Genomic DNA, 21,485 nt, shown 5'->3' on the forward strand with positions numbered 1-21,485 from the left:
ATTGCCTGGGTCAACAGATATTTTACAACCTATATCCTGGCGCCAAAGAGCCCTGAGAGCCTCTTAACATGGAGGGATGTTTATGATAGCCATGTGGGTTGTTTCACTTTAAAGGATAACGGTGGGAATGCATGTTTGTTCGGGTTCTCAGGGAAACTAGTAAAGAAAACATCTTAACACTTGTGTATTGACTAAAATCTGCATTCTGATTTAAAGGGAGGGTCTCTACTGCTTTAATCCTATGTGTCTTGCCTAAGGATATTCATCTCTTTCCTTAACTGGGTTGCTATCACTTCTGCTTAATAAAAGGATCCTTTTGAACTATCACGTTTCAAGAGTCTTTACTTTCTTAAATTGGAAGGAGAGGCAATCATTACAGATGGAGAAGAGGCTGAAGAAGCCAAGCCAAAAGGGGGGGAGGTCAAATAAAGAGCAAATTCTTGCCACCGGAGCCTCTCCTGGAAAGACACGGAGCCCAAGCAAAGCTGGAGAATCCCCAGGGGCTGCATTTCCCTCCCCCAACATTCAACCCTGGGACCCATGAACCAGGTTAGTCTCTTCCCAGGAATGCCCCAGATCCCCTCCTCCTTACTGGCCATCCTGGGCTTTCTCCCTGGGTCTGGGCTTTGCTTTCCCCTGAGTGCCCCATGCATGGAAAGAGGTGGCTGAGCAACATGGGATATAGTCTCCCCGTTTCCAGGACTCAGAAGATGGAACCTGGAGGGAGATTTTGCACATCTGCTTCCCTTCCCCACTATGAGGCTCCCCAGCTTCCTTCTCCCAAGAGGGGCTCCCCACTCAGCCGGGCAGAGGTCTGTCTGGCATCCCTGCAAGAGCCCCCTTGCCTGGCCTGTGCATGGGAAAGGGTGGCAGGGGAACATGGGACATGGGCTTCTGCATTCCCAGGTCTCTGAAGATGGAAGTTGGATTTAGAAGAACAGCTTTCCATCTGCAACTCAAGGGTCCTGAGTTCCCTCCCCTCCTTCCCTCCCTCCCTCCCCTCCCCACATGGGGTGAGAGGCAGCCTTGATTTCTCCATCTCTTTTCACTTGGTTTTTTTCTAACGTCCCCCCCCCTCCCTCTCTCTCTCTCTGTCTCCCTCTGGTTTTTTTTTTTAACTCTGCAAAGTTTGAAAAACTAGTTTTTCACTAAAGTTGATTTTGTTCTAGGAGTCTGGCCGCACTATTGCATCAGCCCTTTTCCGTGATGCCCTTGAGCATTAGCTTTCAAAATAAAGTAAATTTTAATTCCAACTCAGCTGGCAGCTATTTCAGATCTGTGACATGCTCTGGCATTAATTGCCCCTCCGAGTTTTGTCTTTCATCACTATGCAAACAAATATCAGATTTATTTGTTATTTCAGCCACAGGTGTCGTGTATTCCCTCCAGGGCCACTTTCAAGCATGGAGCTCCCAAACCTCTCAATTCTAGTTGATCGATTTAATTTCATCTCTGCCCCTATTATTATGAGTCACATGGGGATTATTTCCCTTTCATTTCTCTCCAGAGAATTTCCCAACAATCTTTGAGTGCAAGAACTACTTGAATTATCCAGGGATCCCTCCTGGGAGGGAGAATTATGATAAAAGTTTCAGCTCTGCTGTTTGGTTGAATCCTCCAGGGGAGACTTTGGGCAGAGAAATATGGAGTTTTGGGACAGGCAGAGTCTGTGCTCTTGAATGTACGTCTCTCTCCTTTCCAGATGAAGCCAAGTGTTTCTCTGTGTTTGAAGAAGGAAAGCAACTGGATCATATTCCACCTTGTGAGAGTCCTTTGAATTCTTCTAAATCTTCTTTAGAAACAGGAAAGGGATTCATTGATTCACGCCATGAATTATGGACTTCCTGCTTCTGCTTCTGATGCTGCTTTTCTCCCATTCAGTCTCTGGGAAGCTGAGAATGAAATGCCCGCTGAGTTCAGAGCACCAGAATGGAAAACCACCACAGAGCTTTTACAGCCCAGGAGATCATCTAATCAGTATAGTCACCAGTGGAAGGGAAATATTGCATACAAAGTTGCTTTTCAACGTGGCTCCTTCTCTTCAGTTTGTTTTCCATGATCTGTAAGTCATTCAGGGTGATGGAGTTGCAGTCTCTCTATTCTAACACTCTCCTTCTTTTCAGTTTTTTATTTTTCATTTATTCCTATATTGGGGGATATGTCTAATTTCCTGAATGATTTTGATTTCCATGGCTTCTCTCTCTGGTTTGATTTTGTGAAAAAGACTCAAAAAGGGGTCTGAAAAAAAGCGGAAAGGGCTGCAGATTATTTTTGTCTCTCTGTTCAATCCTTAATTTATCACTTGGTAATTAATTTTATTTAAAGTAGTGGTGGAATCAGTTGTAGTTGCTGTACCTCAGCCCATTTCCATATTTGTGTAACTGATCATTGCTTTTGGATCAATGTTGGTTTAAGGCTCAGTAGGCTTGTGGAGGATTATATATATTATATGTAACAAAAGTATTTGTTGTGGCTGTTGAATATAATAACTTTTTTTTCAATAGGACTTCTTACAGTTTTTCGTATTGCTTAGTATTCATTTTCAAGATTCAACTGGTCAACAAGAATTCTCATCTCTTGCACAATCTCACACTTGGCTACAACATCCATAACAACTATGTGAGCACTTTCCACACTTCAGATGCCTTGCTGGACTCTCTCTCCACTGGAGAAGCCAATGTCCCCAACTACGGCTGTGGAAGGAAGGAAAACCTCCTGGCTCTTCTTGATGCAGCTAACAGGGGCATCTCCATCCAGATTTCAACATTAGGAGGTACCTACAAAATCCCACAGGTTTGTGTGTGTTTTTCCTTCTGGTAAAGTGAGGGGTGGGTGGTGGTGGGTGAGCAATAGATGCAATAATGTCTTCTCCATGGAATTCAATAGCTGCTTTTCTCCATATTAGCAAAAATGTCAATATTTTACCCCATTATGTTCATGTCAAGATTCATCAGAAAAGGGCTGAAATGCAAGCAATACATTCCCTGGAGAAGACATTCTACCAACTATTTAACTGATCAAAAAATATCCCTAGTTGTTGAGGCCTCTCTTGGCATCTTCATTTTCACACATAAATGATGCCTGCCCTATCCAGTCGGATTGAAGTTGGCAATAGTAGCATTTTATCTATCTAAAATGTGGAATAAAAATTATTCTAGCAATTATAGATCAAATAGACTAGCAGATATTGTGGCTAAAATTTATGCCATGATCCTCTTAGTTAAACTTGAGAAAAAATCATTTCTTGCAGAAGGTTTTAGGTAGAGTTAAATGCTATAAAGATTTTGTAAGAAATAATGCATATTAATAATCTAATATTGGCAACAAGTTTGTCTTGAAATATCTAATCTATATCAGTGAGGTAAAATAAGGTTTGCTGGCTTTCTAGATGTTAGTGCAGCATTTGACACAATAAACAGAAAAATATGATGGAGAAAATGTTTTGCCCTCAAAATGGAGCTCAGCCTGTTGGCCCTGATCCAAGCCCTTGTTTGAGAGGGAGGTTTGGGCTCAATGGAGCCATGAGAAGAAGGATCTATGCTTACCAAGGAAGAAGGGAAAGATGCATATTTAAACCCTTCTTATTCAGTGTAGATATGAATGACTTACTAGGATTCATGCAGGATCAAAAAACAGATCATAAATAAAAGTTAGTTCATTTTTTAACAAAAATGACTAAATTAGTGGACCAATGAAATGCAGTGCACATAGTATACAGTACTTCGATTTCCAAAAGGCTTTGACAAAGTAAACCACAACCTATTTCTCGGGAAGCTAAAAATATGTGGGATGGACAGCATCACCCCCAGATGGGCTCAGCCTGTGGTCCTCAATGGAACTACGTCTGCATGGAGGGAAACAAGCAGTGGGGGACCCCAAGGTTCCATTTTAGGCCCAGTTCTCTTCAACATCTTCATGAATAATTTGGATGAGGGGAGAAATGGGGAAATCATCAAATTTAAAGGCAACACTAAAGTGGCAGGAATAGCCAACACCCCAGAAGATAGGCTCAAGAAGATCAAATGAAATTGAATGTAGAGAAAAGTAATGTTTTATACTTAGGCTAGAAAAACCAAATGTCCACTTGCGGATGAGGTGAAACCTGGCTCCATAGCAGTAACTGTGAGAGGGATCTTGGAGTCCTAGTGGACAATCACTTAAATATGAACCAGCAATCTGTGGCATCAGCCAAAAAAGCCATTGCAATTCTAGGCTGCATTAACAGAGGGATAAAATCAAGATCACATGAATTATTTGTACAGCTTTATAATGCCTTGGCAACACCACACTTGGAATAGTGCATCCAGTTTTAGTCTCCATATTATAAAAAAGATGTAGAGACTCTGGAAAGAGTGCAGAAAAGATGATTAAGGGCCTGGAGACTAAAACATATGAGGAACAGTTGCAGGAATTCAGTATGTCTAGTCTAGTGAAAAGGACGAGGGGTGACATCATAGCAATGTACCAATATTTGGGGGGCTGCCACAGAGAAGAGGAGGTCCACCTATTTTCCAAAGTGCTAGAAGGCAAGACAAGAAACAATGAATGGGAAGTAATCAAGGAGAGAAAAAACCTAGAACTGAGGAGAAATTTCCTAATGGTGAGGAATGGAACGTCTCCCCTTCAGAAATTGTGGGTGGTCCATCACTGGAGGCTTTTAAGAAGAGACTGGACAGCCACTTGTCTGGAATAGTATAGATAGATACAGATTAACAGAGTTGGAAGGGACCTTGTAGGTCATCTAGTCCAAGCAGTCCCTACACCATTTCTGACAGATGACGGTCCAGTCTCTTCTCGAAAGCTTCCAGTGATGAAGCTCCCACAACTTCTGAAGGCAAGTTTATCTCTTTATTTCCAGGTTGAATCTCTCCTTGTTCAGTTTCCATCCATTATTCCTCGTCCGGCCTTTGTCTGGCCTTTGTCCGGCCTTTGGAAAACAGCTTGACCCCCTCCTCTCTGTGGCAGCCCCTCAAATATTGTAAGACTGCTATCATGTCTTCCCTGGTCCTTCTCTTCACTAGACCAGCCATGCCCAGTTCCTGCAACCGTTCATTGTATGTTTTAGCCTCCAGTCCCCTAATCCTCTTGGTTGCTCTTCTCTGCACTTTTTCTGGAGTCTCAACATCTTTTTTATAGTGTGGTGACCAAAACTGGATGCAGAATTCTAGGTGTGGTCTTACTAAGGCTTTATAGGGTGGTATTAGTACCTCTCTTGATCTTGATTGTATCCCTCTGTTAATGCAATTTAGGATTGCATTGGCTTTTTTGGCTGCCGCTGCACACTCTTGACTCATATTTAATTGGTTGTCCATTAAGACTCCAGGACCCTCTCACAGTTACTGCTATTATGCCTGGTTTCCTGCTTGAACAGGGGGTGGACTAGAAGACCTCCAAGGTCCCTTCCAACCCTTTTATTTTGTTATAAGTTCTGTTATAGGTACACATGTTTAGCCTGCTAAATTCCTATTGGAATAAACTGATTTATACCGATAATGTGATATTATCATACTTAGACATTGGATTGTATAGACTTGGATTGTTTTGTCTTAATAATTATCAGATAATTTATAAAGCAAGTTCAAAAGTTATGGTCTTTGTGAAATGACATCATAGCCATAGATGGTCAGCCATTAGAGCAAGTAACACCTTTCCTTACCTGGGGTTGTTTTCTCTGAGCCTGAATCTTGGCTCCCTCATAATCCAAGGAGCTCCGTTAGAGAAAGGGCAGGAGTGAAAGTGGTGCTTAAATGAAAACCTCACAGCTCTCCAGCTTCCTCAGCCCCAATTATTGCAAGACTGCAAGCCTCTTCCTGAACTAAATCCTGCCCATGAGCTGGAGGATTGGGCTTTTTTGACTTCTCCAAACCTGTATGGGGAATGGGATCTGGGAATACAAGTCCGGAGGGAGCCGGTGTATGGCTGCCCTTCACTACCGGTTTCCATCAATTTTAAGATTATTTCAACTGGTCGGCCTTCGTGAGAGGACGGTTGGGCCAAGAAATTTCCAGGTGTCAAATGGCATATATCTCCCCTCCACTGCTGTGAGAGAGCAATGGAGTCCGGTTGCTTGTGCCATGGATTGGAACTTTTCCCCTGTGGACTTATAACATCATGGTGGTCTCCCGACCACGGATTATTTTCACCCCTAATGATCGGATGTACTCGGTGTCTGAGCTCCTTGCCCTGCGAGACTCCCCCCTCTCGCAGGTTTGGCCCTCCACTCTATCGAGGGCCTATCTTGATGACGGATTTTGGAATCCTGAAAGATGGCATGTTGCGAGGAGGGGGCTGTGGGGTTTTTTGGGGAAGTTTTTTAATAAGATTTTAAAGGGTTCTGGGAGGGGTGTGTGTTGTGTGGGTATGGGGGAGAACCCACGGGGAGGGGGCCTGGTCTGGCTGAGGAGCGAGGCACTGGAGGTGTGGGAATCGGGGTCAAGGAGGGGCTTAGAGCTTGTGTTGTTGATGGACATTATATCAGTACTGTGGGTGGGAGCGGCAGATATGGCGGGAGCAGGGGGCCATATCATGTTATTGGAGTGCGCGCTCGCTGTCTTCGAGCGGTGGCGCGCTCCAGCCTCCAATGCTCCTCTTGTTCCCCAGGTTGCAGAGACCCTCAGGCCCTAGGCCTTCGGCTGATGCTATGCAACGCCAGGTCCATGGTAAATAAAGCCCCCCTTATTTGTGATCTTGTTCAGGAGGGGGAGCAGACCTGGCGGATATTACGGAGACCTGATTGGGCCAGGAGGGGGGGACCCCCTCATTGAAATGTGCCCACCTGGTTTTCGTGCATTTCATCAGCCAAGGTCACAGGGGAGGGGCGGGGGTGGTGGCAGTTGTTATTAAAGAAGGTCTTGGTCCAAGGGAGGCCACTGTTCCTCAGACGGCTGGATGTGAGTCCCTCCTTGTGAAGTGGGGTCATGGGGTGCAGATGGGATTGCTGGTTACATACCTGGCTCCCTGCCACATGGCGGTGGCCCTGCCCGAGCTGCTCAACGTTATAGCCACGGTGGCGTCTTATGGTCATGGGGGATTTTAACCTGCCATCCGTTGGTGAGGCGTCTGAGGTGGCTCGGGAGTTCATGGCTTCCATGACGGCTATGGACCTGACCCAGTTAGTTCATGGCCCTACTCACACCGGGGGAAACACACTGGACTTGGTTTTTGTCTCTGGTCAGTGGTTGAGTGATCTTGAGATAGGGGATATAGCGATTGAGCCCTTGTCATGGTCGGATCACTCTCTCCTTCACTTTGACCTTCGAACCACCACACCCCACCGCAGGGAGGCGGAACCGGTGAGGTGGTTCCGCCTCAGGCACCTGATGGATCCGGATAGATTCCAGATGGAGCTTGGGCCATTTCCTGAGGCTCTGGCTCACAGCTCGACTGAAGACCTAGGGGCCGCCTGGGATAGGGCGGTCACTGGAGCTTTGGACTGGGTCATGCCTTTGCGGCCTCTGACCCGGAGCCAGTCTCGCCTGGCTCCTTGGTTCACCGAGGAGCTGAGGGAGATGAAGCGCCGGAAAAGACGCCTGGAGAGCAGTTGGAGGGCCAGCCATTCTGAATCCAACCGAACACTGGTAAGATCTCATATTAAGACTTACCTGGTGGCGATAAAAGCGGCAAAATGTAATTATTTTTCCACTCTTATTGCATCATCAGATAATCGCCCAGCCGCCCTGTTTAGGGTGACCCGCTCCCTGCTCCACCAGGAAGCGCGGGAGGACTCCTTGGAGGGTAGAGCCGAGGACTTTGTACAGTATCTGTATGACAAAATCGCTCAGATTCGGGAACACTTGGACTCTGACTGGGTAAATTCAGGGGGGATGATGGAGGCAGGTCTTAAGAATATTATCTGGGAAGAGTTTGATTCTGTGACTCCCGAAGACGTGGACAGGATACTGGGCAGACTGAGGAGCGCAGCCACATGTTTATTGGACCTGGGTCCCTCCTGGTTGGTGCTGGTCTCCCGGGAGGTTACACGAGGCTGGCTCCAGGGGATTATTAATGCTTCCTTCAGTGAGGATGTCTTCCCCGCCGCCTTGAAGGAGGCGGTGGTGAGGCCTCTCCTCAAGAAGCCTTCCCTGGGCCCAGCAGTGTTGGCTAATTATCATCCAGTCTCCAACTTTCGCTTTGTTGCGAAGGTTGTTGAGAGTGTGGTAGCGTGACAGCTTCCTCAGTACCTGGATGAATCGGCTTATCTAGATCCATTCCAGTCGGGCTTCAGGCCTGGGTACAGCACAGAAACGGCATTGGTCGCATTGGTTGATGATCTCTGGAGGATTCGGGACAGGGGTTGCTCCTCTGTCCTGGTCCTATTAGACCTCTCAACGGCTTTTGATACCATCGACCATGGTATCATGCTGCACCAGTTGAAAGAGTTAGGGGTGGGGGGCACCGTGTTGCGGTGGTTCTCCTCCTTTCGCTCCGACCGGTCGCAGTCTATGTTGACAGGGGGGCAGAGGTTGATCCTGAGGGCCCTTGTATGTGGGGTGCCACAGGGATTGGTCCTCTTGCCCCTTCTGTTCAACATTTATGTGAAGCCGCTGGGTGAGCTCATCCGTGGTTTCGGGGTGAAGTACCATCAGTACGCTGATGACACTCAACTGTACATCTTCACCCCGGATCACCCCAATGATGCCCTTGAAGTGATGTCCCGGTGCCTGGAGGCCGTGCGGATCTGGATAGGGAGAAACAGACTCAGGCTCAACCCATTCAAGACCGAGTGGCTGTGGTTTCTGACATCCCGATATAGTCAGTTGGTGCCATCACTGACTATTGGGGGCGAGTCGTTGGCCCGCATGGAGGGGGCTCACAACTTGGGTGTCTTCTTGGATTCACGGCTGTCTTTAGAAGAGCATTTGATGGCTGTGGCCAGGAGGACTTTTTATCAGGTTCGTCTGATACGCCAGTTGCGTCCCTTTCTGGATCGGGACTCATTACGCACGGTCACTCATGCCCTCATCACTTTCCACGTGGACTATTGCAACGCTCTCTACATGGGGCTCCCCTTGAGGAGCACCCGGAGGCTCCAGCTGGTCCAGAATGCGGCCACGTGGGTGATTACGGGAGTTACGTGGCGCTCCCATGTGACTCCCCTCCTGCATGAGCTGCACTGGCTCCTGGTGGTCTTCCGGATGCGCTTCAAGGCTCTGGTTACCACCTTTAGAGCGCTCCATGGCTTAGGACCGGGATACCTACAAGACTGCCTTCTGCCACCAGTAGCCTGTCACCAACCAGTACGCTCCCATAGAGAGGGGCTCCTCAGAGTGCCTTCGGTCAAACAATGTTGACCGGCGGCCCCCAGGGGGAGAGCCTTCTCTGTGGGGGCACCTGCCATCTGGAACAAGCTCCCCCGGAGATATGGAGGATCCCGGATTTGCGCACTTTCCACCGCGCCCTCAAAACATTCTTATTCCAGCAGGCTGGTCTGGCCTAACCTCCCTTTTAATTGCTTTTAAATTTGTTTTATAAATTGGGGTGTTTTAAATCGGGCCAAAGTATTTAATGTATTTTAAATAGTTTTTAACATTTGTATTATGTGTATTTTACTTTTTTGGCTGTTCACCGCCCTGAGTCCTTCGGGAGTAGGGCGGTATATAAATTTAATTATAAATAAATAAATAAATAAATAATCTGAGTTTTCCTCCATGTTCTTACATCAATCTGATGTTTGGGGCTCCAGAGAGAAACCACCAGCAGGACCAACCCAATATCAGCCTCTGAGGAGTATCTTGGGGTGGGTAAAAGGACTCCAGCTGCTGCCCTCAGAGCTGATTTGGTAATTTACACAATTTCTGCTTTGTCTAAATTCAGAAAATATGGGCATTGGCATAAAATTTAACATATAGAAACTGACAGACTCTGAAAATTGTGGCTCTTGGAACAGACAAAACTTCAATGAAAGACCAAACTTGGATTATGCAACTGACAAATCTTATTAGGCTTTGAGTTCTGCCTGTTTCTTGTATAACTGGAGAAAAAAGTTAAAAAATTTCCTCCAGAAAGAATCTGGGATAGAGAAGCAAAAAAAGATGCAGCTATCCTCGAAAATTATAATAGGCCCTTTATTGGAATAGAATACTCCAGTTGGCATTTGCACATGTTAATCTAATTGTGATAAATTGTAGGGGTGGGATACAGTAATATGATTTACATTTTTATTGTTTTTTAATTTGCTTATTATTTTCCATTATTATGATACAATCTTGCTAATATTCTGCCTTTAATATTTTAAACAATGTCTGATTAACAAACTATTCTAATACATTCATGAGAACCAGGTTGGATTTATTAAAATCTAATATTTTGGACTTGATCTGATCCCAAATGTAACACAGCATTCTTCATTGCTTTTTCAGATCAGTCATGACATTGTTTCAGAGGCTCTGAGTGATAAAAGTCAATTCCCCTTTTTCCACCATATTCTCCCCAAAGAAGGATTCCAGTACCCAGCAATTGTCCACCTGCTCCTCCATTTCAGATGGACCCTGATTGGCCTCTTTGCTTCAGACACAGAAAATGGAGAAAATTTCATGAGGATTTTTCTTCCTATGCTTGTCAGGAGTGGAATTTGTGTGGTTATATCACAACTGTTCTCAACAACTGGATATACAGCATCCCTCAGGGATTCCCTCTCTAAGTGGAGAAAAGTCAACGTCTTTGTTCACTTCATAGAAAATGTTCCCATTTGGGGCAGAATCCTTCCTTTCCATTTAACATTTATGCGTCTCTCAGGACCCATTGAAGGGAAAGTCTGGATCCTCACAAGTTTTGTAGGGTATAAAATAAATAGGCGCAGACTTCTCAAATACATCCATAGTATTTTGAACTTTGGTTATCTGGGAAAAGAAAGGCCAATGGATGATGACTTTGAACCCCATTTCTTTGTGGAAGAAAAGTTTCAAGATCCTTATTTCCGCTGTTCTCTTTCAAAGAATGTCTTTTCTGTCAAAGGCCGCAGAAGATGCACCCAGGAAGCCCCACTGGAGACCCAGGAGAAAAGGAACAGAAGACGGATCCCAAATCACTACCATGATTACAGTTTCATGAAGACTCTGGCCCAGGCCTTGAATGCCGCTTATTCCTCCAGATCGAGGAGGAGGAGAAGGAAGGAGGGAGAAAAGAGTTTGGGGTCTCCAAGGCTGCAGCCGTGGCAGGTATGGGGGTCCTGATATGGATCCATCTAATCTTAGATCCTTTGGAGGAGGAATCCAGAGGAGAAGGAGGGGAACCAACTCAACAGATCTGGCCAATTCAATTACTCAGGGAATAATGGTTCCAAAGAGTAGATACCATGGCATTTCGATATTAAACTCTGCTCATTTGAAAATGCTGTATTCTTTCTTAAATAAATTCCTGTATTTGTGGGTTTGTGATTAGGATGGTGGAATTTCCCCTTTGTTCCGTCCCCACTGCAGGTGGGTCTGTGTGCAGCTCAACAGGCAGCTAAACCCCCCCTCTTCTCCTCCAGTGAAAGGGAGCCTGGGGTGGATCTGGGTCTTTCATTGGGAGAAAAGGGCACGGAGAAACTGAGGAAATGCAGAGAGTGAGAATCAAATATAAATAGGAGATAGGCAGCATTAACTAACAGCCAACAAAGAAGCAGCTGGAACCTCTCCAGTGATGCTCCGTGTGAGGGACGGAGGCCTCTGGATGACCATGTGTCTCGGTCAAACCGGCTGCTTCCGTCTCCTCCAAAGGCTGAGAGAAAAGGGAGTCTGGCTTCAGACCATACAGTTAGGCTTATCTGCCCCCGGCCACTAGGTGGGGCTAGAGCAACAACAGCACAATAGATACATGTTGTGGCATGACAACCTTTATAAATTTGAAGGAGACCCTGAGACCATCTAGCCCAACCCCTCCTCTCTGCAGGAATCCCAGTTAAAGCTTCTCTGACTGATGGCTGCTCAGTCTTTGCATTCAGATAATCCACGAAGAGGAGACTGAAATTCTCTGCTTCACTGGCTCAGCTCTAAAACAGCTCATCCTTTTATCATATTTTTCTCTACTTCAGCTAAATTCTCCTCTCTTGTAACTGAATTCATTTTTCCATATCTGACACTCTGGAATAATAGTGAGCAGATCTTACACTCGTGTGTAACCTGTGTCAGTGATTGGAAGAGGGCTGCATCCTCCCTTCTCCAACCGAGAGATTGTGTCAGTTGGAAAAGGGTCTCCCAGCCTCCTCCTGATCTTCAGCTCTTCTCCTTGTTCTCTTTCCTCAAGGCTAAGAGCAGCTCCTTTGATCTCTTCCGTGGCTTATTTCTCCTTCCCTGAAGTTCACACGTAGATTTTGTGCAAATTCTCCTCCAAGCGTGGTGCCTGCAAGGGGACCTGGTCCTTGAGTTGGGGTCTCCCCAAACCACAACATTCACTTCCTGAGATTCCTATGGCTGCATTTGCCTTCTTTCCATGAACATCTCCCTGCTGACTCAGATTCTGTTCCCAGTTAACTACGATTTTGAGATCATTTTCACAAACATGCATATCAAGTTTGGTATCCCTCATCTTTCTTCCAGTCCCTCATTCATGTTCTTCTAGGAGGCTTCTGTTGTTAGTCAAGTCCTAGTTGCTAAAAATCAGATATTTTTCTACTGCTTTTTACTTATGCACCCTTTTCTGTGTGCTAATCATAAATATTGTTTCTGGAAACTTGATATTCCTCTTATTAAATTTTATTTTATTCAAAAAGGTAAAATATAAGCTTCAAAAAATAAAACTATTACAAAGACAAAACAAAACTAGAGAAAACATTTTTCAAAAATTGTGCATTAAAAACAGACAAAAACATGCATATTGTGCCCCCAGTTGAATACAATACAGCAATAATAGTTTCTCCCCCTTGCAAAATAGTCTCACAATTATAAACTACACATCTATTTGCAACTACTTGACTTGTCATCTGTCTGCTGTATATAAAAAAATATAATTAACAGGCAATTCAACAATAAAGTTAAATTTTAAAACTTCAAAATGGTCTGTAATCTGCTCTTGTATTTAACTCATAGAAACTTTACAGACCATCACAATCATTACCTCTGATCCACCCAGAATCTGTCCAAGGTTAAACATCTTTGTTGGATTCTTAATAATAATACATTTCCTTAAAAAAATTAATTAGGATCTTTCCCAACAACTGCTTTCCATTCCCCAAAGTCACAGGACCTCCTGTAAATTGAAACATGACAACTCTTAAGACTTGTTTTCCAGTTAAGTATCACAATCCATTCCCTCAATCTTGAAAGAATCCATTTCTTCAGTCATCCGTTCTGTCCACTTTGAGTCTTCAGGGTCCATGGCCTCTCCAGCCATCTCCAAGCAGCCTGCCTTCAAACCAGACTCCTCCTTCAGGGATGCCAGCAGCAAATTCAGTTCCAGTCCATCCATCCATTCAATCCATCCGATTCAACAATTGTTGCTTGTTTTTGATTATCGCCTTTAAGTTGATTTAAAACCATTGTTATTTTATCAAACTTTTTAAAATGAAGTTTCAAATAAGGCTTGTAAGTTGAAAGACTTTATATTCTTTAAAGCAGATCAAATTAGCTTATTCTAAGATCATACTAATTACCTTATTAATGACACCATAGAAATTGATGAGCAATGGCAAATTGTTATCCATCACCTTCAGGTTTCCTAGGAAAGATTAAAAAGGGTTAAAAATTATTTGTGTATCATCTTGAAGACAGTTTTTATCCACATACCATCTGCCCCTCAGGTTTCTAATCATACCAGAAAATTGTTTGTGAGTCCTTTACTGAAATCCAGTGATATCACCAGAGTTCCCATCATCTATTTAGAAAGTGTAATGATGGGTGAGAATGACTTTTGGGATGAGGGGAAGAGAGGCTGCCTAGGGAAGGATCAGAGAAGAGGGGAGAATCCTGCAGCTGCATAATGGGAGAGAAAGAAACTCGAAAGGATCCTGGCTAACTTTTCAGGCTGAGAAAAGAGTTGGTGGGAGATTTGTTCTTTGAGATCTGCAAAATGTTGTTAATGTTGCATTACAATTAATTAGAATTAGCACATCTGGAGGTGTTTTCCATCAGGATGACCAGGGAGAAGATTAGCCTGACAACTTTCTTCTTGATCAACCCATGTTTTCTGGGAATCAACCTGCTGTTTTCAATGAGTTTATGAATAATCTTTTTTCTTTCTCTGTTCATTTTATTTGTCATCTGCTCTAGAATGTTCCCTATAATTGACCAATTGTGTCAATTATATTTTCTCTATATTTTGTCAGTATATGATTGACAATTTTTTCTCAGAACCAGAGACATTTTTATTAGGGATCTTACCAGAGACATTTAATAAAGAATTGCAATAATTAATTATGAATGTGTTAACAGCAGCTAGAATTCTATTTGCCAAAAATTGGAAAGGAGAGAAGATGAAGAAATTGATGAAGAAATTATTAAGAAAATGTTGGACTGTGCTGAAATGAGTAAATTGACATTTGAAATAAGAGAACAGGAAGATAAACAATATTATTTGATATGGGATTTATTTTATCAATGGATAGATAATAAAACATGGAGATGAAATATGATATATGAAATGAAATTAAGATAGAATGTGTAAAATTTGTTTTTTTCTTAGTGGAAAAGAAACATTTGTCATATATTGATATCTTGAAGAGTTTGTGAGCACGAAAAGATTTTAACCTGTTGCAATGTTTTTAGGATCAGACTCAATAAAGATAATAAAGATTAGAGGTATATATATATTTCTCTTTAATCATAACAGGCATTCTATATTCACTGAATATTCACAGATAGAAGCAAGGAAAATGGTGAGGGTGGCTCCTTATATATACAAAGGGCGGAGTCAAGGATGGGAGTGGTGAATTATGAATACATTAGGAAACAAAGAATAAGTTAACCCCCGATACCCCATATATACATTATTTACACATTAGGGAATAAGGCATTTACATCTGACAAATCCCCCTCTAAATGCCGGTTCGCTATACAACACCAATTACATTCAGATTCAGGACAATATAAGACATATAATTTTGAAGTTAAATATTTGTGCTGTTTAGAAGGTAAAGGCTTCGTTAATATGTCAGCTAATTGTTCAGAGGTATCACAATGCACTGCTTTGATAAATCCATCTTGAGACAATTGTCTCACATGTTTAAACTTTATATCTATATGCCTGGATCTTTGTCCAATGGCATCGGATCTGGATATTTCAATGGCTGCTTTATTATCTTCATGCATAACAAAAGGTAAAGCAGGTTTTTTCCAGACATCTGAAATCAAATCATTAAACCATACAAGGTTATTTGCAGCTTTGGATAAACAAACATATTCCGCTTCTGTGGTTGAAGTGGCTACCAGTTCTTGTTTACCAGTGTACCAGTAAACTGGACAGTTATTTAATAGAAAAATATAACCAGAAGTGCTCTTTCTGCATGATATATCTCCAGCCCAATCCGCATCTGCGTAACAAGTAAGTTTTGGTTCTTTGTCATTACTAGGTTCTAATACTAAACAAAAGTCTAATGTATTTTTTAGATATCTTAGAATTCTTTTGACAGCTTCCCAATGATACATAGTTGGTTTACTAACATGTCTGGACAATAAATTGAGAGGTAATGCAATATCTGGCCTGGTCCAATTAGATATATAAAGAAGTGAACCTATGACTGATCTATAAAATGTATTATCTTTGAATTCAGGGGAAGACTCATCAGTGTTTCTAAGGAAATCAGTTTGCATAGGAGTGTCACATGGTTTAGCATTGTTTAAATTGCATTTGTTTAGAAGTTCAATAATCTTATCTTTCTGAGTAAGTTTGAATCCCCTTCTAGTTTTGTTAATTTGTACACCAAGGTATTTGTTTACTTTACCTAGAGATTTCAACGAAAAATGTTCGTTTAGCTTATTTACAAAGGTTTCTCTTCTCTCCTTGTGTTTTCCTATATATAAAATATCATCTACATAAATTAACACGAATTCAATGTGATCATCACTTTTTTTTACAAAGAAACAGTTATCAGCGGTGGTAGCGTTAAAATCCATGGTCTTAAGTACTTTTACCAAACAATCATACCATCTTTTGCCAGATTGTTTTAACCCGTATAGACTCTTGTTCAATAGCCAGATTTCATTCTTATTAGTGTATTGACTGTGTGGTGCCCTTACATATATTTCCTTATCTAGTTTTGCGTGTAAGTACGCAGTCTGTATGTCATATTGAAATACATCAAGATTGAGTGCAGATGCCACTACCAGAGCTGTTTTAACACTCTCTGTTCTCACTGTGGGGGAGTATGTGTCAGTATAGTCCTCCGGATACTTTTGTGCATAACCTTGTGCAACTAATCTGGCTTTGTATAGAGTATTGCCTCCTTCTAGATTCTTAATTTTATAAATCCACCTAGTACCTATGATTGTTTTATCTTTAGGTGCAGTTGCAGGTGTGAATACATTTAATCCTTGCAAACTTTCCATCTCTTTTTTCATAGCTAGTTCCCATTTTTCCTTTTCTTCATAAGGGAGTTTTAATACTTCCTCATATGTATTAGGTGTTATTTGTTCACCATCCATATGCATTATGTAATCTCTGTATTTACCTGGTATTTGATTTCTATTGTTTCTAATAGCTCTTTCAGGTTTGCTATGGTTGTCATGCAAATATCTTGCTTCCTTTTTTGTTAATGTGTCTGTCTTTATTTTGTGCTGACTATTTGTCCAAGTTCTGGTTTTGTTTGTACTTTTGTTGATATTTTGATTTTCTATTGTTCCTTCCTCACAAGATTTTGTATCTTTGCATTTATCTGGAAATATTTCATTAAGATGTAATTTAGACCAATTGGCTTGTTCATGGAACACAGCTGTTCTGGAGACTATAAATTTGTTACTATTATCAATAAATCTGTACCCTTTGGTGCCAGTTTCATATCCCATAAATCTTAATCTTCTGGATACGTTTTCTCCCTTTCTTCTCAACTGTTTAGGTATGTGTACGTCTGCAGTGACTCCAAATATGTGCATGTGTGCTATTTTGGGTTTCCTATTATACATCACCTCATATGGTGTTTTATTCACAATACTGGACCAGGTTCTATTTTGAGTGTAATTTGAATAATGTAAGGCTTCTGACCAAAATTGTTTGCCTAAACCAGCATCCTCTAATGTGCACCTAATCATGGTTTGTAGTGTGGAATTCTTTCTCTCTGCAATCCCGTTTTGGAATGCAGAAAATGGACTAGACGTGAAATGTAGCATCCCTCTATCCTTTAACCATTGGGAGAATCCTTTAGACATGAATTCACATCCCCTGTCTGTCATAATTTGTTTTATTCTGATATTATGTTGTGTTTCTATGCGTTTGTAGAATTCCTTAAATTTCTGAAAGGTTTCATCCTTGTGTTTTAATGTGTAAACAAAACCATAGCGACTGTAGTCATCTACTATTGTTAGGAAGTAACGTTTTCTATAAGTGATTGATGGAGTTAATGGACCAACTAAGTCCATATGTACTAAGTCAAAAATTTTGTTAGTTGATCTGTTGGATTTTTTTGGCCTGGGACTAGTTTTTAGTTTAGTGGATTTACATACTGAGCATTCCAAATAATTTTCACAATTTTTTATTTTGACACCTTCTGCGTGTTCAGTCATTTTTTGTACTACAGGAAAACTTGCATGTCCTAACTTCCTATGTAAGATGTGAGCACACTCATCATGAATTGGTTTACCTATTCTTGGTTTCTTCTCTTTGTGTGTATTTGTGTGATCATGAGATATTTTACATTCATCATTGTCACTGTTACTAACATTTTCATCATCTGCCTCAATACAATCTTCCATATTTGAATCAATGTTATGTAACCATCTTTCTTTTGTTACCAGATAGGGTAGGCCTCCTTTAATCATCACAGTGCCTACATTTGTTTTGTCCTTCTCTAAAGTTGCTTTCCCCTTTGAGAAAACTATATTGATGTCAGAATCTCTACTTAGTTTTATGACACTTAGTATGTTATGAGGTATTTCAGGAATTAACAATACCCCCTCTATTTTTCCTAGACCAGGCAATGTTATGTTTCCTCTGCCTAATACTTGAACCTTTTCTTGATTAGCTACCTTTATTACAAACTTATCTTCTGTAAATGAAGACAGAATATTTTTGTTATTAGTGGTGTGATTGGTTGCCCCAGAATCGATAAGCCAATTATTGTTCTCATTTTGTTGTGTTTTAGTGCTGTCTTGTTTATTTAGTCCATTCAGTGAACCAGATTTTCTCTCTTTTGAATTTTCTCTACCCCCTCTACTTTCTCTGTAATTTGGTGGGCTTCTATATTTATATCTATCTGTGGAAGACTGTCTATAATTGTATCTGCTTCTATATTCTGGCCTATGTCTCTCCTTTGATATTTTGGGACAGTCTCTTCTATTGTGTTCCCTGGACCCACAATTATGGCATTTAAAAGCTTCGTTGTATTTTTCTTGGAAAGCTACCTTCCTAAAAGATTTGTGTTCTGTGTGATTGCTAGAACGATTTTTTCTTGAATTGTCTTCTGCTATCAATTTGTTAGATAGACTCTCTATGGATAAATATCCTAGATTGATGGTGTCTAAGTGTGACATAAAATTATCCCATGATGAATCAAGTGAATTGATAATAACACTTTTCATTGTTTGATCTGAAATCACTTCCCCCCTCAGATGCAGCTCAGCTCTTATTTTGTTTAGAGATATCAAATGCTCACTTATGGAAACCCCTGGTTTTACTCTGGAAGAAAAGAAATCCTTAGACATTCTTGTAGTGGTAGCTACACTGTCGCTGTGAAACAGATTAAACATGCATTGAATTATTTCTGAAACAGTTAGGTTTGGTTTGATACTATGATACATTGCAGGAGATACGCTAGATATTATTAAGAAGAATGCTCTATGGTGTAAACAATCTATTTTTAAAGTCCAAGGTCTTCTTGGAGGACTAGTGATAAAGAATAGTAAATTTTCTTTCATAAAGACAACCTGGAGCTGTTGATACCACTCTTGCAAATTAATGCCATCAACTCTAAGTTTTGGGAAGTCACTGGGTAAGTTTCCCACATTATTTTGTCCATTACTTACAACCTGAGGTAGTCCGTGATCTCGCAAGTGCAGGAAATTGCAAAACGGCATGGGGATGCTCGCAACGAGTCTGCGCGGTTCTCTGGCCAGTTCAAGTCTTTCCGGACCGTCTACGTGGTTTCGCACATGCGCGTTGCTCATTTCTTCTTTGGCATCGTCGCGGAAGGTTCTCTCCATTTCAGCTCGCCCGCTCCGCTCCTCTTCAGACGAGTCGGTCTCTGGCTCGGTTTTAGGAGTTCTGATGGCGGCGACTGTTCTTCTCTTTCTCTTGTGTGCGTTGGTATTTGATCCGGTCTGCGGCGTGGGGCGGAATCGGCATGGCTCTCTGGGCTCGGGCGTCGTCGCTCTCGAAGTCAGGATGGGAGCGTGTAGGTCTTGAGGTATCGGCTTGTTCTCTTGCTTCTTCGTTGGCGCTTTGGAAATTTTTAATTTTGGCCCAAATGCAGCAAAAAGCGTCTTCATTGCTGATTTTATTTGGGATTTGGTTAAATCGTCTTCGCTTTCTGATTCGGGTTCTTCTGGAAAATTCGAATCTTCCTTTTCACTTTCGTTGTCTGATAACGTTTTTCGCGCCAGAAATTTTGAACTGAACATTTTGATTGGCTCTGCTTCGCTCCCTTTGGAGGCTCGTTGAAACCAAGATGGCTGCCATTCAAAATTTCGCGCGGTATCACATCTTTTCTTTTTCATAATGACTTTCTCTGTAGTCATATCACTCACAGTTTTTTGGTCTTTGGGTTTCTCCTTGACGATGTTTTTCTCTCTCGCTGCTCCGCTGTTTTTCAGCATTTCTTGGAGATTCGCGATGAGACTTTCATCATTCTTCTGGCTTTTTAATAGCTTCAATATTTCTGACCTGAGTTCGTTATTTTCTATTTCGATTTCCTCCTGGTCATTATTTTCATTTATTAGTTCTTCTTCTTCTGTGGTGTATTCTTCGGATTCTCTCGAAATCGCGTTTGTGGATTCGTTGATTATTTCTTGTTCAGTTTCTATTTCTTTGCTGTAGGCCCTGGTGTTGGGCCTATCTTTCTTAGACATTTTTAAGTATTTATTGAGTCAATTAACCATCCTCTGCTACCAGCTTGTTGCAATGTTTTTAGGATCAGACTCAATAAAGATAATAAAGATTAGAGGTATATATATATTTCTCTTTAATCATAACAGGCATTCTATATTCACTGAATATTCACAGATAGAAGCAAGGAAAATGGTGAGGGTGGCTCCTTATATATACAAAGGGCGGAGTCAAGGATGGGAGTGGTGAATTATGAATACATTAGGAAACAAAGAATAAGTTAACCCCCGATACCCCATATATACATTATTTACACATTAGGGAATAAGGCATTTACATCTGACATAACCGACCAAAACACTGTCTGTAATTGTTTGAAAGGATGATGCTTTTATGTTGCTCTCTGTTTGAAAAATAAAAAAAAAACTTTTTTTAAAAAAGACAAATTTTTCTCAAACTTTTTCATTCACTTCTGAAGATAATGACAGTATTTGTATCCTAATTAAGCATATTTGGAGTTTAGACAATTGTAGAAGAAAGATTCAATGTGGGATAAGAAACAAAGTTTTCTGTTTTTCAAATTCCTGGATGTTCCCATTCTAGTTTCATCCCTTTCTGGAGAAGAATGAATTTTGGAATATTTCTGAGAGGAAACTGTACTTGGACCAAAATGGAGAGATAAAAGCAGATCTGTCCATTCGGGCCTCCTTGGTTTTCCCCAAGGAATATCCCAGGACAGAGGCTCTTGCGTATTTTCAAAGACAGAGATTTATTATCAAAGAAGGTGCTCTTCCATGGCTAAAGTCGCTCAATAAGGTAAGAAAAATGTTGGTGTCTTTTGTCTGTTTTCCAAAGCCTGAGGTCCCATTTCAAGTGGGCAAAGCCTAGAGTCTCCAGGGTGGTTGGCCTCCCATGCCAGGTGATGTCATCTAATGGAAGCTCTTCAACAGGCAGGACCTAAGTGGAGTGGCTTTGTCATGTTTTATGGAAACCTTTCAAGATCTTACTGGTCAGAGGTTTCTTTCTTCATCATAGTTTAATTTCATACTAAAAATATCTAATAGAATAAAAGTTTCCTCAATCTTTTACAGTAAACTTTGTTCTCAGTTTTAAGATGAATATATCATTATATTTAAATCTTTTTTCAATTCCATCCCTCTTGACTTTATTAAGTAAAAAAGAACTTCATTGTAATGTTAAATTCCAAAAGCAAAAGGGAGGAACTAAAGGAAGAATCTGCCAGTTAAAACCTCCTGCATCTGTTTTCTTTGGCATTCCTACTTTTTCTGCTCAGTCCCTGCCTCAGTCCAAATGTGTGGAAAGTTGTCATCCTGGATTTGTCAAGAGGGCTCGAGAAGGAGAGCCAGTCTGCTGCTACG

At 41.6% G+C, this 21,485-nt stretch overlaps 1 protein-coding gene across 2 annotated transcripts; it reads left to right on the top strand.

Annotated features, from left to right (window-relative positions):
* Nucleotides 1-1,518: 1,518 nt before the first annotated feature.
* On the top strand, nt 1,519-20,895 carry LOC148113243 (vomeronasal type-2 receptor 26-like). Of its 2 annotated transcripts, none has more exons than XM_087871954.1 (3): nt 1,519-2,062; nt 2,505-2,793; nt 10,359-11,378. In XM_087871954.1, exons 1-3 carry the CDS (start codon nt 1,836-1,838, stop codon nt 11,169-11,171), a joined length of 1,329 nt encoding a protein of 442 aa, XP_087728080.1. In that variant the 5' UTR covers nt 1,519-1,835; the 3' UTR covers nt 11,172-11,378. The 2 variants fall into 2 exon arrangements, 1 of the variants encoding a protein (XP_087728080.1); XR_015728402.1 differs by lacking the exon at nt 1,519-2,062 and adding an exon at nt 20,710-20,895 and having other exon boundaries at nt 2,458-2,793; nt 10,359-11,156.
* Nucleotides 20,896-21,485: the final 590 nt, after the last annotated feature.

The sequence above is a fragment of the Pantherophis guttatus genome, chromosome 6, assembly GCF_059756535.1.
Source record: "Pantherophis guttatus breed Tessera chromosome 6, ASM5975653v1, whole genome shotgun sequence".
NCBI lineage: Eukaryota > Metazoa > Chordata > Lepidosauria > Squamata > Colubridae > Pantherophis > Pantherophis guttatus.

Bases quoted from the DNA above. Each gene is read 5' to 3' on its own strand.
- LOC148113243 (XM_087871954.1), top strand. From the start codon at position 1,836: ATGGACTTCCTGCTTCTGCTTCTGATGCTGCTTTTCTCCCATTCAGTC. The intron at 2,063-2,504 runs GTAAGTCATTCA...TTTTTTCAATAG, and splicing joins CAGTTTGTTTTCCATGATCT to GACTTCTTACAGTTTTTCGT. The intron at 2,794-10,358 runs GTTTGTGTGTGT...TTGCTTTTTCAG, and splicing joins GTACCTACAAAATCCCACAG to ATCAGTCATGACATTGTTTC.